Source organism: Echinops telfairi, unplaced genomic scaffold (assembly GCF_000313985.2).
Source record: "Echinops telfairi isolate 266 unplaced genomic scaffold, ASM31398v2 ScPeMD7_2;HRSCAF=8, whole genome shotgun sequence".
NCBI lineage: Eukaryota > Metazoa > Chordata > Mammalia > Afrosoricida > Tenrecidae > Echinops > Echinops telfairi.
Genome location: NW_022103898.1, coordinates 54778115 through 54795706, shown reverse-complemented (window position 1 = coordinate 54795706; position 17592 = coordinate 54778115). Strand labels below are relative to the sequence as shown.

Below are 17592 nucleotides of genomic sequence, written 5' to 3'. Positions count from 1 at the left end.
TGCCAACATAATGAGAGTTTACACAAATGAGGGAACCATTTGTGTCATTCTGGGACCTCAAAAAGAGAACAGGTGCTAATCTTATTTAACTTATGGTGAATACTTTATGTATCTACTAAGGGTAGAGTTGTTATCCATCATCAATTGTCTGCTTGTTAGTATTAGTAAGAAATAGATAAGCAAGGTCAAGATGATAGGAAATCTTTCTTAGTAAACTTTGTTTAGTAAACTTAGTAAACACTTTGGATATAGATCTTTAATTAAAGCTATAATCTCAAATAGATTCCTTGCAGATGTGCAGTTAAGTGTACCATACAGATTAAAGGCAAATAGGATAATGATACCTGAAAGAAAACGTGCCCATAGAGTATTAAAGAAAGATTAAACAGGAGTGACATTTGCTGATGAGGATTAAGGATTGTAGCCTTTGGTATGGATTACAACTCAATATGAAGAAGACCAAAATTCAGACAACTGGATCAATGAGTAAGTTTATAATTAAATGGAGAAAAGATCAAAGTTTTTACGGACTTCTTGCTCAGATCCACAATCGGCACTCATGGAAGCAGCAGTCAAGAGATCAAAGGACACATCGCATTGGGTAAATTGACTTCATTAGACCTATTTAGAAAGTGAAAAGCCAATGATATTACTTTAAGGATGGAATCATTCCTGGTTTCTCATCTTTCTACTATTTGTTCCTTAGGGCTATTAAAACCTTTGTTTTGAGGTTTTCCTTCCTGGATCTTAGGTTTTTCTTCTTCATTGCTTTGCTTCCTGATTTTGGTAAAGCACATTTTCTGAAGAAATGTTTGGAAATTTTGTATGTTTGAAAATATAAGGGGGTACCCCTTCTAAAATATAAGAAAGCTTCTCTGGGTTGAGCTTTTGTAGTACGTATTTTTTCCTTAGGTAGGCATCAAGCAACTTACTCTGGGTGTACCCAGTGACGTGTCCTGGGAAGGGTCTCTCTGGTCCCAGTGAATTTTTTCATGAACCAGTTTTGCTCAAACCTCGTTTTATGTGATGGCCAATTTAAGAGAACAGCATGCGGCTATGGAATTTTGTTTCCTGCTCAGGAAAAATGCCGCATAAACTGCTGTGATCTTGAACACGATTTACAAGGACAGTGCTATGGGAAGAGCTCAAGTTTGAGTCATTGTCTCATTTCAAAAAAGATGAAATGTCGATTGATGACAAACCTTGTTCTGGATGTCTATCAGTTTCCTGAATGAAGAAAATGTTGACAAAATTCATGTACTTGTGCTTGAAGACTAACGACAGACCATTGAAGAGTTGGATAAGTTTTCTGGACTGTCTTGAAGCTTGGTTCAGCAAATTTTAACTGGAAGAATTGGGAATGAAAAGGATTTCTGCAAAATTTGTGCCTCGGGTTCTGACAGACCAGGAAATAGACCTTCAAGTGGAAACATGCTGAGCTTTGAAAGAATAGCTCCTCCGAAGCTACCCAGACTCTTTTTGCAAGGTAATTGAAGACATGGTGCTATCCTTATGACCCCGAAAACAAACATCAATCAAGCCAGTGGAAGATGCCATCATCCCCCCAAAAAGCTCATCAAGTGAAAATTCAAAGATCAAGGCGATGCTCATTTGTTTTTTTTGAAATGAGGGGGTTAGTGTATTTGGAGTTTGTTCCACCAGGTCAGACTGTTACTCAAGCTTTCTATTTAGAGGTTCTGAAAAGATTGCCTAAAAGTGTGCAGCAAAAATGGCTGGATTTTTGGCAGATGGGGGACTGGCTTTGCCATCATAACAATGCACCTGCTTACACAGCCCTCAGTGTGCTGGTTTTTGGCAAAAATAGCATGCCTCTCTTGCCCTAGCACCTTACTCACCTGACTTCACTCCTTGTGACTTCTTTTTGCTTCTGCAAATGAAGAGGGACATGAAAGGACAGTTATTCGATGATTTAGAAGTGGTGAAGAAAAAAACGAGGGAGGTACTGTTAGCCATCCAAACAGATGAGTTTGAAAAAAATGTTTCCAAGAATGGAATTGCAGATTTGACAAATATCTTCAGTGTAATGGAGACTACTTTGAAAGTGTTAAGTTTGTTTTGTAAAAATATTTAAATACATAGCTTTGAAAAAAATTCTGGTCTGTTTTAGGGGTACCTCTTCGTATCTATTTTGCCCTCAAACCTTATTGGTTGTTTGACTGAATATGCAGAATTTCTAATCTATTTTGTTTGTTGGCTTCAAATGTTAGAGTTGAAATGTTCAATCCCATTTCTATTGATGAAAAAATTAACATTTGTTATTTTGTGGTGTTTTTTTTTAAACTTGAAGTATGAAATGAGAAAAATCAGATAAAAAGTATTGAGGCTTTCTACATTAAACCTAGAAACCCTCAATACTTTTATCTTTATTTCTCATCTCTATTTCTCAAATTCATAGTCTAATGAAATGATAAAGTCAGAAGCAATAAAGTCATGTTACATCTTTGAGTGATAAATTTTCTTTTTTACAATAGACATAATATAACAAATTATTGTCCTGAAGCAAACAAATGCAAATGCAGTTCTCAATAACACAACTAATACTCATGGTTTCAAGATAGGTACTTGGGGGTCTGGGATTTTACCTTCTTAAAAGCTTTAACCTGTCACTATGCTATGGACACTGGCAAAGTACACAAGACTTGTATCTGAGAAAAGGGGCCTTATTTATTTACAATATGAATATCATATTTGCATAAGTTTTCCTCTTGCCTCCCATGGGAGTGACTTGATGTGGTCCAGATGGATGATGCACACATAGTGGGTTTCCTTATAACTGAAAAACTTTGAACTTGGAGAACTCACTGTTTTATAGTAATCAGTAGGTATGTTTGCTTCTTGTCCCAAAGAGAAACATCACAACATCTTTTAATGCAAACACAGCTCTGACAAATTTCTTTGTAAAGAGTGGTCAGAGCATTGTGCTTTTGGCATATCCCACAAAACATATGGGAGCATAAGAGCCTCCTGGGAAACTACCTCTTCTAATGGATATGTTTCATAGGAAATGCACCAAGATGTATTAAAGAAAAAACAAACAGGTGGATTGAATAACTCACTACAAGCAGAGTAGCTAGGCTACGTTCATCAGGATAACATATAATGTATTTCCTAGATGAAAAGTCCTTGACTCTAGCCTGGATTAAGTTCATATTCTTAGTATATTGAAATGAAATAAAAAGGATCCCTGGTGGTGCAATTTTTAAGAGCTTGACTGCTAACCAAAAGGTTGATGGTTCAAATCCATCAGCTATTCTGCAGGAGAAAAGACCTAGTAATCTACTCCCTGTAAAGATTACAACCTAGGAAAGCCTATTAGGTAATTCTACTCGGTCCCTTATGGTAACTCTCCATCAGAGTAGATTCAAAAACACAAAAATCACAGTAAAATAAAACTGATTAGTGGAACATCTTGTGTTTAAAAGTCTTACCTCAAAATTCTTTTTTCAGAACTCCTAATGATACATGTTATCATTGATTTCAAGTCAAGCTTTATCAAAGAACATGGAGATTATGATTTCCTGAGAGACCACTAAATATATGGTCTATTCCCCATTTTTGAGAGCTTTACAGATTCTTTTATTTCTGACTTTGAGTAGGGTTTGTTTTTATTTTATTTTAAAATTCATTATATTGGCGCTGAATGGCCACTTTTAATTTGGAAGGTTGTATCTTGAGATCATGGGACTTTTCTTGTGTGGTGCCTGCGGCAGTGCTTCCCTGCGATTCTCTCAACGATTTGTCAGCTAATGGAATCCACTAGGTTGATGATTTCTTTTCTTTTTTTTTAATCTTATTTTCTTACCATAGCTTTTTAGGAAACGAAATTTTATTCTACTTTGGGGAAGATTTTCTTAATTTATCTTTTAATCCTTCTATTGAATTTATGATTTTACTTACAGCTTTCTAAAATTTTGTTTTCATAAGTATCATTACATTATTTGGGAATAAAGTTGTAAAGTGTCCCAAATGAAAGTATAATGTACCATAACATTTCTGGAATTATAATCATTTTAGCCAAGGGTACAAAATATATAAAATACCTTATTTTTCCTATGATTCTTTCATAGTATAAAAATGATAATCCTACAAAGGGTACAAAATACAAATGGTAAGAAATTTACAGCATTTTTCATTTCCAAGAATTCTTTCATGACCTTTTAAAAAACTATTCTTTTCTTGTAACATGGATGTATGTGTTATCTTCTCATAGCTCTTGAAATATATAAGTTATATTTTGTGTTTTAAAAGTTTATCTTACCTACATTTTATTTGTATGTGTTTTGTGCTACTTCTGTTCATGTTGGTCTCCATCTTGCGTATTTGAAGCTTTCCTCAATGATCTGCGTGTATTTGACCACTCATATTTAGGAGCGAGACATAATCAAGCTAATTAGAGACCCTGGGTCTTGAAGAGTTCCATAACAGGAAATCCTCAAATACCAGTATCCGAGAGGTTTTCCTGTAGGGTTCTTCGGTGTCTTTTAGGGAAGGATCTGCCGACTCTGTGAAAGCATCTGGCTGCTCGTTGAACTGAGAAAGGAAGGGGCCTGGAGTTCTTGCTCAGCGTGTTCGTGTCATTGAATTGCTGCACTTTTAAAATTTTACTTTGGTCCTTTTATTATATTGCCATGCATAGAAACATACAGAAAATGAACAATTTAAATTAGAACCAATTTTAATTATTTTTCTTTCTAGTTGAAAATATAGCTATATTTTAAACCTATTTTTATTTAGTTGTAATTATGCCATTATTACTTACGTAATTAAAGAAAAAACCACTACTAGGTTAGTATCACTAAATTGATAGCCAAATTTAAAAGGAAAAGTTATTATTAAGAAATCTAATTTATAAACTTGAAAAAAAAATGAAAGCACCAATATATAAATCAAATTCTATGTATTTAATTTTGCTGAGAACATAACTTTTAAACCTGATTCTAACTCTATTTTAAAAATATTTGTAGTGAATTGGTCTAATTTATTTATTTAGGTGAAAATGTACACAGCAAAGCAAACCAAATCAGCAATTATTCCAGGTACAGTTCAGTGATTTAGATTATGTTTTCAGGTTGTATAGTCATTCTTGCTGTCCTTTTCCAAATTATTTTACCACCATTAATATAAGCTCACTGCTCCCTCTGCTTCTCATCTAACTTTGAACTGCTGTTGTCAATATGATCACATATAATTCTTTGAAAGTGCTATCCATAGACTGCCAAAAGAACTAACAGATCTGTCTTGGAAGAAATGCAACCAGAATGCTCCTTAGACTTCGTGTCTTGTACTATGAGCATGTTGTCAGGAGAGAAGACTAGTCCCTACAGAATCTGGACTTCATGAACTTCATGCTTGGTAAAATAGAAGGCCCCCAGAGAGATGACTTGACATAGTGACAGACAATGAACTCAAACTGGAGAACACTTGTGAGGATGGGGAAGACTGGGTAGTATTTCATTCTGTTGTATATAGCAGCATTCTGTTGCTGTGAATTGTGACCCACTTGACAGCACCTAACAACAACAACATCATTTTTTGGAAGAGCATAATACTCAATGAAAAACTTTGGTTTAAAGGTGACGTTAGGGGATAGTTCTAGTTTAAGGTTTAAAGATTAAGTGCTTTAAGAGCAGTGCTTTCAGGAGTCATCCAACCTCAGTGGCTTTATAAAGCCTGAATTCCTTGAGAATTTAAAATTCTGCCCCCAATTTTTCCCTTTGTGATCGATATTTGATCAAATTGTTTAGTAAAGGTAGTCAGGCACATCTAGTTTTTCTGGTGTCGTGGCAAAGGAGGCAGTTGTTCACGGCAACAATTAGGGATACATTTCAGTTTCTCCTCCAGTTCCTGATTTTCCTTCTTCCTCTGTTACTTCAGGTGAATACAGAGACCAGCTATTGTGCTTTGGATGGCCTCCTCAAATTAGGATACCTTCAGTGCAGAGCCTCACCCAGGTTCCTGATTTAATGCCCTGATGTCAAACTTCTCTAGTCAAAACCCACTCCATCAAGTCAATCTTTGATATCTATAGCAAACTCTATAGGACAGAGAAGAGCTCCTTCCAAGGGTTTCCCAGGCTGCAAATCTTTACAGGAGTAGACAGCATCATCTCTCCCTCCTAGTGACTAGTAGGATTGAACTACTGATCTTGAAGAGCTAGTCCAGTGTTTAACCCAATTTACCATTTCAAATAGCCTCTTCAGGAGAAAGAGGAGGCCTATCTGTTCCCATCAAGATTGACAGCGTTGGACATTCTAAGGAGCAGTTCTAACTCTATCCTGTAGTGTCACTGTGTGTTGCAATAGTTCTGTGGGTAGTAGGTGGGTATTTTCCAAGAGTCTAAGGAGCTCTAGTGGTGAATGGGTTGAGCATTTGGCTGCTAACCTGAAAAGGTTGGCAGTTTGGGGAAAAGATCATCATTCTCTTCTGTACAGATATAAAGCTTAGAAATCCTATGGGGAATTTGTACTTCGTTCTATAGGGTGATTTGATCAAAATTGACTTGACATATTGAGTTATTCCAAGAGTTAACATTGAAAAGGTAATAGTGGTTAGTCCTTTTTTAGGATTCGGTAAAAAGTTTCTAAATTCTTGTGATAAAATAGTTGTACCTTTAGAATAGTTTGGGACTCCTGCATTGCCATAGCCTTAGCAAAGATTTAAAATATGCTGTATATAAGTAAAAATGACCCTCAGGAACAGGTAAATGGACAGCAATGAAGGGAATGAAAATTGCTTTTCAAAAATCCCAATTGCAATTAAAAAATATATGTATCCTATAAAGCTATTCTTTGGCTGAGCGATTCTTTGCAGGGCCAGTTTAACCCCTCTAAATAGCTCTACCATTACATGATGTCTGCTAGGTACCTTAAGAAGTAATTCAGGAATAGCTCAATGTTGTGTTTATAATACTTTAATATTATAGGCATACTTTTTTAGGATACTTGAACTGTTTGTTATGATAGTGTAGAGTTGTGACCTGCGTCACATAATGCTTTAAAAGCACCATTTCAGCACATTTTTGAGGCAAACGATTTTTTAATCAAGTATCATGAGTGTATTAAAAAAGTTATCATATAAGAGTGAATACATTCTCAGGCTTTAGGCTCAGATACTAATCCCTCCCTTCTATTTCGGATTATGTGCTTCACAATCCTTCAGTGACTGATGATGGTGTGCTTCTTCCACGTGGACTTAGTTGACATCTCACTTAGTTGGCTGCTTGTTTGGAGACAAGCCTTTAAGACCCCAGATGCTATTTTATCTGATAGCTGGGCACGATCTAATTTTTTTCACCACAATTTGTTACAGCACCTGTCTCCTCCGTGTTCCCTTCCTGGAGGCGAGTATTGAACAGGGCCATGATATAAAACTAATTGTTCTTAAGTTGGAGCTGGAATTTAGTGTGGGCCCCCAAATCATTTCTAGATCTATGTTTGTTTGTTTTGGTCTTTCAATTTATTCTTACTTGGGAATTAACCCAAATATCACATCATTGCGTCGTTCAGTCTCATCAAGTAAAATTGTACCATTGCTTCCATAATCAGTTCCCAGACATCCTATTTCTTCCTGGATACCTTGACATCATCCCTGAGAGTGTTAGAAGGCTATGGATGACAGTGGGAGCCCAAGATTCATTGGTGGAACTACACAGGAAATAAACCTCCAGTGAACTCCTTCTATTCACAATTGCATAAAAATCAGGCATAAGTCTGACTGTCTATACTGCACGCACCGATGCACTCTGTTTAATGATCACTTTTCTCCTATCCCTCAATTTATATTCAATACTCATTGTATTGGTCATACTTTCAATTTCAGAGGATAGTAAGATCTTTTTACATTACATTATTCAGTAAGCATTTCTGAGAGAGATATTTTTTTAAGCAACATACCTCTGACAAATTATAAACCATTAGAAATTTAGTTTGCTCATTATAGTGTATAACATTTTTTCATATATTCTGTATGATGTAGTCTGTGTAATCCTCTGAGTAAAGTAAAGCTTAAAAGACTGCTACCCAAACAATTCTAGTGTATGGCTTATTCTAAAATTCTATATGCTGTTACAATCAGATCCATATCTTTGCTTTTTTTTAACCTTTTGAAAAAATTTAAAAAGTATGATTGCTATTTAACATTGTTAGTCTATTTGTAACCTAAATATTATTTTCATTTTACTTTTAGAACAAATGAAAATGTATTTAATACAATATTATTTGAAATATTCCATTAAAGATTATTCTATCTTCAAAAGCACTATCTAGAATATAATCTAAAATGGAAAGTGTTTTCTTTTTATTTTACATATAATTTCTAGAAAACAGATTTTATCTAAATTGCTTTAAATTTTGTCTTATAGATACTATATTTCGAAAGGTGCTATAGTGGATCAACTTGGAGGCGACCTAAATTCAACTCCATTGCACTGGGCCACAAGGTTTACATTTACTTCTGGAATTTTTTTCCTGGTTTCTTTTTAGTCTGCAGCTAACAATTTCCCATACACCCCCCCCCCTTTAATAATCTGATAAAATGCATAGGAGAATTTATGCTGGTAGTTAATGTCATTAATATGCTAACATTACTATATACACTTGAATATAAGCTGACCAGAATATCAGCCAAGGCACCTAATTTTACCACAAAAACTGCGCTAAAAACTTGGCTTACACATGAGTATATACAGTACTCTCAAGTGTTAGCTGTGCTGAAAGCACAATTAGTTTTCCAAAGTGTCTAGGGAATTAGTCATGCAGATATTGATCCAATTAGATAAAATAATGAGTTCAATTGAAATTTGTAAATGTAATACAGTATTAGATATATTTATAAATTAAAAGCTAACCCCACCTTGTTCATGAGACTATTATCATATTGAACTATTATTAATAATTTTTTTATTGTTACATTTAAAGAAGTTAGAATATTTCCATAAATTACCCCTCATATATGTTATCCTAGTTAAGACATTTTAAGAGCCAGGAAATGCTAAATATGCCTTGACATGGTCATTTTAAAATGTTTGGAATTTTTTCTGTCATTATCCTAATTTTATTTCTAGATTGTCCTATTTGAAATAACTTTATATTATTATCTAAGTGTTCCTTCTTCTATGTTTTAGACAAGGTCACCTATCCATGGTTGTGCAACTAATGAAATATGGTGCCGACCCTTCATTAATTGATGGAGAAGGATGTAGCTGTATTCATCTGGCTGCTCAGTTTGGACATACCTCTATTGTTGCTTACCTCATAGCAAAAGGACAGGTAAAATATCACAATTAGTGTGGATTTCAGTTAGATAATCTTCATGGTTTAAATTCCTAATTCATTGGTAGCAATCAATACATGAGGAGTAATCTAGAGATATTTAAATGGTATTTTTTAATGCCATGAAAATAAAAAGATGCCCCTGGTGGCATAGTGGGTACGTGGTAGGCAGCTCAAAATCATGAGCTGCTACAGGGAGAAAAGATGAGGCTTTCTACTCCTGTAAAGAGTTATAGTCTAGGAAACTCACGGGGACAGTTCTACGTTGTCCTCATTTATCAGCTAAAGAAGGTAACAGGATCAAGTCATGGTCACTGTGGGAAGGGACATCACAAGAGTTGCGAATACTAAGAAGAACATAGTTCACTAGGGCTATCTTTGGAGACTATTTCAGAAAATTACCCTTTCCTTTATGGTTTCATTTAGACTAGAATCAGCAAACCACGACCCAAAGGCCAACTCCAGCTTTGTGTTTTAAAATAAAATTTTATTTTAACACAGCCATACCAGTTGGTTTATATAGTATCTGTTGCTGTTTTTATGCTTCAACTAGAGTTGCTAGTTGTTGCAGCAGAGGCCGTATAGCCCACCATATTTAAAGCATTTTCTGGCTACAGTGAACTGAGGACCATTTGGAGCAGAACATAGAGCAGACATTGTTTTAATGACATGGTCAGCCAGTATTTGTTACACACAGAATAAACAGGACAGGGATGAGTATAACAGCATATATCATCATCAGCCAAGGTTCTTTGAAGTTAGGTTTCTCTCCAGGGTTTTGGGACATTGGTTTTAATTCCCTCTTTCCATGTCTTCCCTGGGTTTCTTGACTCCATCTGTCACTTCTTTGCTACTCCTTTCTCTCCTGCTGCCCCTTTTAAAGTAATTGCTACTCCTTTGGTTTTATATGATTTATTGTACTGAAGTTGTATCCCCTCTGTAGGCCTATCTGTGTTTGGCTGAAAGTTGATACCTCTGCATGAGTCAGATCCATGCATGAAAGGGTATCAAAGGGCACAGTCCCAGGGTTCTACTGATCTCTTGTCAGACCAGTTATCTGATCTATTTTGGATGATTTTGAGTTGTGTTCTGCAATTTTTTCCTTCTACTCTGTCTAGAACCTTCTATTGTGATCCCAATCAACCAAGTGCCATATTGTTCTTTTGGAATCAGGTAGTGAAGACTGTGGTTCATATGGCCCGATTAGTTCCCTGGACTAATTGCCCGCTTGTATTTCTGACTGTTTTAACTCTTCTTTGCCCTGGACAGGTTGAGACTGATAATTGCATCTTAGATTGCTGCTCACAAGCTTTTAGAATTCCAGTTGCAACTACCCAAAGTAGGATGTAGAATATTGTCATAGTGGACTGTTGTGCAAATAAACCTAGATGTCTCCAAGCTATGAGAACATTCTTAGTAATTAATTTAATTCCCTTAGTAATAACATTGATATTTTCTATTTCCTCTGTGTCAGTTTTGTTCATTTGTATTGTTTCAAGGTATTTGATTAATCTAGATTGTGAAATTTATTGGTATATCTTTAAAATATATATGTTTCTTTGGTATCCTTTTGTCTCCATAAGATCTGAATGGATATTGTCTTTTATTCCTGATACTTATAGTTTGTGTTTTTCTCTCCTCTTTTTACTTGATCAATTTTGCTAGGGACTTAATTATGTCTTTATAAAATTGTTTTAGATTTCATCCTCTCCCCTTCCCACCATTATGTTCAGTTTAATAGGATCTCCCCCGTCCCTAGTTTAATAGGATCTCCCCCCGTCCCTGCTAAAAGTGTTCTTTTGTAATGTTGGTTTTTTGTTCCAGTATATGAAGTTTAAGAAAAGGAATCTGTCAAATAAGACTCAAAACTTGATTCACTGCTGTGGGGAAAGGGCCAGCCCCCCACAACTAATTGTGGGTTCGATAGGTGCAATTGTACAGTTAATATATATAAAGATTATAGTAAAGTCATAGAGAGCATGAGAGATAGAAGGGAGAGTGAAATAATGGAGTCAGACACATTTCATGCTAGCATGCCCACCTCCAGGATGGCCATGATCTTACTAGCCAGGTCCGCACACAGCATGGGCTTAGAGGGCAGGAGGTGAGGTGGGGCGGAGACCTCTGTTTATTGCTAACCAAGGCTTATATCTACTTGGGGTGTGTGTGTGTGATTATAGGTAACCACATGTCACAGGAAGGGCAGTACAATAGGCATACACATCATAGAAAGGGGATGTACAATAGGCATAAGTGTGACAGGAAGGGGATGACCTAGGGGAGTGCACGGATAGGAAGGGGTGGAAGTAGAGGTATACAAGTGACAAGATGGGCGGACCCTAGATTCATGATGGTGGCCTAACCATGGTCACCCTTGGGTGGGCTTGACCTCCCTGGGCTCTCCTTCAGGGAAACAATTTACTACTATCCTTATCAGAAGGGAATGGGCCCTTCTTGTGAGATAAACAGTGGTGACTCCTTGCTCTGGATGGCTGATAACCCTTAGGGAGAATAACCCCTGACCTACTTCTGTTGACCTCCAAGTGTATAGTCATCTGCCACGTGTAGCAAGCAGCTAAGTTTGGCATATATTTGGGGGAGACAACTTGGGAGAAATCTTTGTTTCCCACACACTGCCTTCAAGTCAGTGCCAACTCATAACGATCTTATAGTGTAGGGTAGAACTGTCATTGTTCGTTTCCGAGACTTTTTATAGAACTAGGAAGCCCGTCTTTCTCTCTTGCAGTGGCGCCTCATTTCGAATTGCTGACTTTGCTGTTAGCTACCCAACACATAAACGCTATGCCATCAAGGATCCTTGTCAAGTGAGAGGTAGACTGATATGAGCTCCTGAGGAAATGACATGGAGGCCAGGTCTGACTTCCTCTGCCCACACAAAGTTAACAGGAATTGATGGAATACTAATTGAAAAGCTGATGAATGACTGGAAAGATCCATATTTGTATCTATTCCAAAGAAAAGTGACCTAATAGGATGCTCAAATTATAGAACAATATCATTGACATCACATTCAAGTAAAATTTTGCTAAGATCGTTCAACTAGGTTGGCCCAGTACATGGACATGGGGCTACCAGAGATTCAGGCCAGGGGATATCATTGCTGATGTCACATGGATTTGGGCTCAAAACAGAGGATACCAGAAAGATGTTTACTTGTGTTTCATTGACTTTGCAAAGACACTCGACTGTGCGGCTCATAACAAACTATGGATAACCGTGAGAAGAATGGGATGCCATAATGCTTCATTATGCTTATGTAGAGTTTATGCATGGACCAAGAGGCACTTAATATAAACAGAACAAGAAAATACTGCAGGGAAGATGTGCATCAGTTTGTATCCTTTTACTATACTACTAAGAAGTTTGATTATATGAGGAAGAATGTGGTGTCAGGATCAGAAGAAAGCTTATTAACAACCTGTGGTAATGTAGTGGATACACTCTTGCTTGCTTACAGTGAGGAGGACTTACAGCACTTGATGTTGAAGACAAGGAGTTTAGCCTTCAGTAAGGATTATAACTGATGTAAAGAAGACCAAAATCCTCACAACTGGGTCAGTAGGTAATATCATGATAATAGTAATAGTGATAATACCATTTATTATGGTAATACCACAGTGAGTGGGAGAAAAGCTGAAGTCGTGAAGGATTTTGTCTTGCTTGACTCTACATTCATTGTTCATAGAAGCAGCGCTTGGGAGTTCAACAGATGCATTGCGTTGGCTAAATCTGCTGCATAGGACATATTTATTTATTTATTTTTAATACTTTTATTGGGGGCTCTTACATCTCTTATCACAATCCATACATTCCTCCAGTGTGTCAAGCACATTTGCACATATGCCGCCATCATAATTTTCAAAGCATTCTCTTCCCACTGTAGCCCCTGATAGCTGCCCCCCATTTCTTCCCCTTCCCTCCCCGAACACCCTCTCTCACGAACCCTTGATAAATTACAGATTATTTTTTCCATATCTTACATCGTCCTCTGTAGCTCTTCACCCATTTTTCTATTATTTGTCCCCCTGGGAGGAGGTTCTAGGTTAATCCTTGTGATCCATTCCGCGCCCCCTCCCCCGCCCCCCAATCCTCCTGGTATCTACTCTCGTTGGCCCTGAGGGGTTTATCTATCCTGGATTCTCTTTGTTGCGGGCTCTTTTCTGTAGCAGTGTGCATGTTCTGGTCTAATCCGATTTGTAAGGTAGAATTGAGATCATGAGAGTGGGGTGAAGGAAGCACCAAAGAACTAGAGGAAAGTTGTGTGTTTCATTGGTGCTATACTGCACCCTGACTGGCTCATCTCTTCCCTGTGACCCCTCTGTGAGGGCATGTCCAATTGTCTACAGATGGGAATTGGGTCTCCACTCCACGCCCCCCACCCCCACCCCCTTCACCTCGGATATGGTTTTATTCTGGGTCTTAGATGCCTGATACCTGATCCCAGATCCCACCGACACCTCATGATCACACAGGCTGGTGTGCTTCTTCCATGTGGGCTTTGGAGCTAGATGGCCACTTGCTTATCTTCAAGCCTTTAAGACCCCAACCGCTATATCTTTTGATAGCTGGGCACCCATCAGCTTTCTTCACCACATTTGCTTATTTACCCATTTTGCATAGGACATTTAAAAAGTGCTGAAATGCAAGAATGTTACTTAGAGGATTAAGATGCACCTGACCCAAACTATAGTATTTTCAAGTGCCTCATAGGCATGAGAGGTGGACATTAAATAAAGAAGACCAAAGAAGAATTAATGCATTTGAATTGTGGTGCTGGTGAAGAATATTGGAAGCTCTGTGGACTGCCAAAAGGACAAACAAATCTGTCTTGGAAGAAATATGGGCAGACTGCTGCTTAGAGGCAAAGATGACAAAACTTCGTCTTATGTACTATGGACATACTGTCAGGAAAGACCAGACCCTAGACAGTTACATCATGCCTGGTAAAGTGAGAAGGCAGAGAAAAAGAGGAAGGCCTTCAAGGAGATGAATTGACAGTGGCTGCAGCAATGGGCTCAGGAATAGAAACAATTTTGAGGATGGTACAGGACCACACAGTGTTGCATTCTGTTGTGCATAGGGTCACTGTGGGTTGGAACCAACTCGATGGCACCTAACAACAACAACATACAAATGAGAAGAATTTAACTCCAAGCTCAAGGACGATTACCACAAAGTATAAGTCAGACATGCCTCCACCCTCCAACCTTCTTTAATCCTATTGTAACATCAACTGTTCTTTCCACAGCTTTCGCTTTCTGTGCTGGATTCAGTAATCCTTTGCAGCTACACAGAAAATGCTCACCATTACGGGGTTATTATGGAAGTTAACATGGGCTGGGAAGCACATCATTCTGACCCGTGAGCTCAGCGATAGGACTCTGCTCTGCCTCACGGCCCAGTACCGCTCTTCGTCCTTTTCTCTAGATGGCAGTGTGCCACAGCCTCTGGTGCCTTTGCTGCGTCCTTGACTTTGGGCAGGAATCTCTCCCATGCTCGACTTGTTGATGAGGATCCTGAATTTTCTGTCCTTACTTCTGAGATGGCTTTCTTATCCCAGAGGCCCCTGAGTTAGAGTCCTTTACAACACGGTGGCATGGAAAGACTGTGAAGACTATATACCAAGCAATGTCACTTGACCCCAGCTTACATAGATAAAAGTAACTTATTCTAACAAATGTCTAAAACTTGTGTGACATGGGATGACTGAACTTTTTTGAATTGTTTGCTATTTTGTGACATCAAATTAAAGTAGTAGATGGTGCTCTAGCATATAACAGTGTACCTAGAGACCTCTGTATCACAGATAAGCGTTTATAAAGACTTCAAATAGTTATAGAAAAATAAAGTTAAAAAATGGAATTTTTTCACCAACTTTTTGAAGACTTCTTGTACATAGGCACTTTTTTTCTCTCTCATTTGAGAAAAACATGTAATTTTTATTTTTAATGTTTTGTTGTTGTTAATGTACTGGTCATGGAGTTTAGAGTATCTCAGTAAACTTTTCAATTAGTATCTAGGCTATACAGTTCTCAGAGAGGTTTCTACCTGTCCCAATACCTTTGGTTCAAAAAGTGCATGATGGCAAGTGGCTGACACAGAATAGTTTTCCATTCTCCCCTGGAGCAGCTGGTGGTTTCATACTTCGGACCTTGCAGTTAGGAGCTCCATGCGTAGCCACTACACAACCAGGGCTCCTTGTCTACAAAAATAGTACATGCTTATTGTAAAGTGTACAAACTTAGCAGAAAGGTATCACATAGAAAAAGAAATCTCATTTCTTTCCCCACTCCAAAAATAACATGTTTAATTTATACTTTTCCCGATTTTTATACATATGTACATTAACATGTTATACAGATACTTCTGCATTAATCATTATAAGATATTTTGAATAGAGTTCAGAGTCTTTATCTGGTTGTCTGGTCTGGTCTAGTCTCCACGTACCTCTTAAGCTCATTTATCAGTCCAATGATCTGCTTGCATGTTTCTTCAGTGAGTTAGACATGCTATTGTCTCAGCCTTTTTGCTCACGACTTCTTTGCAATTTCTTTGATCAAATAGTCATCCAACATTTTTTCTTTTATTTTAGATCTCTGTTCAAATTGTATTAGTTTTCCTATTCCCAACTATAAGCTATAATTAGTATTAGTTTTTTTTTCTTTTTCCTTTTCCAATCTTTCATTATCTGACTTAAATAACAATGATACTGTTTTTCTTAGTGTTATTTTGGTTCTGATAAATAGGACTGCATTTCTGTTACCTGATTGTTCAGCATTAAATAATAACCTTTGATTAAATAATAATCATTATAGATGAGGCACTCAGTGTATCTTCTTTCCAGCTTCTCCCGTTTTTTTCAATTATCGTTTGTCTTACACACGTTACATTGTTAGGAAATACAACAGAAGGATCCCTGGTGGCACAATAGTTAAGCACCTGATTATTTCTGAAGAGGTTGATGGCTTGAATTTAGCAGCTTTCCTGTGGAACATAGATGTAGCCATTTGCACCTGCAACTCCATGAGGGAAGTTCTCTGTTTTATTGGGTTGTTATGAGTTAGAATTGAGTCATTGCAGTGGGTTTGATTTTGGTTAGGTCATGTAAAATTCCCGCTCAATTGTGTTATTCCATTATCCACAGTTGTTTTAGTTATACTGTTAGGTATATTCACTGTTCACTACCAATTCTTTTGGATAGTTTTTCAGGAGAAAAAAAGGGAAAATGCTAAATCATAGAGCCCTGTCGCTCATATACTTCTCGTGAAATTTTGATCTGGGCATATTAATTTTTTATAATAGAGAATACTTTTACCGCCAGGCAGAACTTGGAAAAGAAGTACCAGGTTTGAAACCCATACCCAAAGAAAGAAAAGATTGTATTTTATTTTTCTATTAGTGCTCTATATCTATGATATAAGGTTACATTTTATTCATTAGGTTTTAAAAGTACTTTTTAAAAAAGGATATGAAAAAACACAACTATAAAGAAAGAAGAAGAAGAAACAAATATTTACATGCTTACTTTAATTACATCTCAAGTTTGGTTTTGAGTTGTCTTGAGATGAGGATAATGAAGGAATTAAAATTAAATCTTGCTTTAAAATTAAAGCTTTCATTCTTCAAAGATCATTTTAAGTTACATAATTATTTATCAAAATGTCAGCCTATATTGGAAATATTGAGTAAGATTAAATTAGCTCCCAAATGGATTTTTAAAAATAAGGCATAGCATTCTATTACAACTTAGGAGACATTGTGAAAAGTTAATATTTAAGCATATTTGTTTTCATCCTCTAATAATAGTGATTCACCGATTTTTTTCGTCTCGGTATACTTAGGTGTAATGTTCATATTTAGATATAGACCCATGAAAAATAGTGTCTCACGCAGAATTCAGTATGTACAGTATGTTTACTGTAACTCTGTCTTTTCTTCACTGATTGGTATACACGGGTACCCCCCCAAAAAATCGAAATTATTTTTCAAAGCCATATATTTTAAGTTTTTTTACAAAACAAACGTATCACCTTCAAAGTACTCTCCATTACACTAAATACATTTGTCAAATCTGCGATTCCATTCTTAGAATCATTTTGCAAACTCATCTGTTTGGGTGGTTGACAGAACCTCCCTCGTTTTTTTTCTTCACCTCTTCTGTGTTGTCAAGTTGTTGTCCTTTCACGTCCCTCTTCATTCTCAGAAACAAAAAGAAGTCACATGGAGCAAGGTAAGGTGCGTGGGCAAGAGAGGCATGCTGTATTTTGCCCAAAACTGGTGT

The 17592-nt window shown here is 37.0% G+C and overlaps 1 protein-coding gene across 1 annotated transcript in view; it reads left to right on the top strand.

Moving 5' to 3' along the window:
- The window catches only part of ZDHHC17 (zinc finger DHHC-type palmitoyltransferase 17), a 101097-nt gene that overhangs the window by 46785 nt on the left and 36720 nt on the right, over positions 1-17592 (top strand). The window contains exons 4-6 of the mRNA XM_045288739.1: positions 8381-8458; positions 9143-9287; positions 14560-14672. Of these exons, the coding sequence (XP_045144674.1) occupies positions 8381-8458; positions 9143-9287; positions 14560-14672 (336 nt within the window). The remainder of the gene's footprint in view (positions 1-8380; positions 8459-9142; positions 9288-14559; positions 14673-17592) is intronic.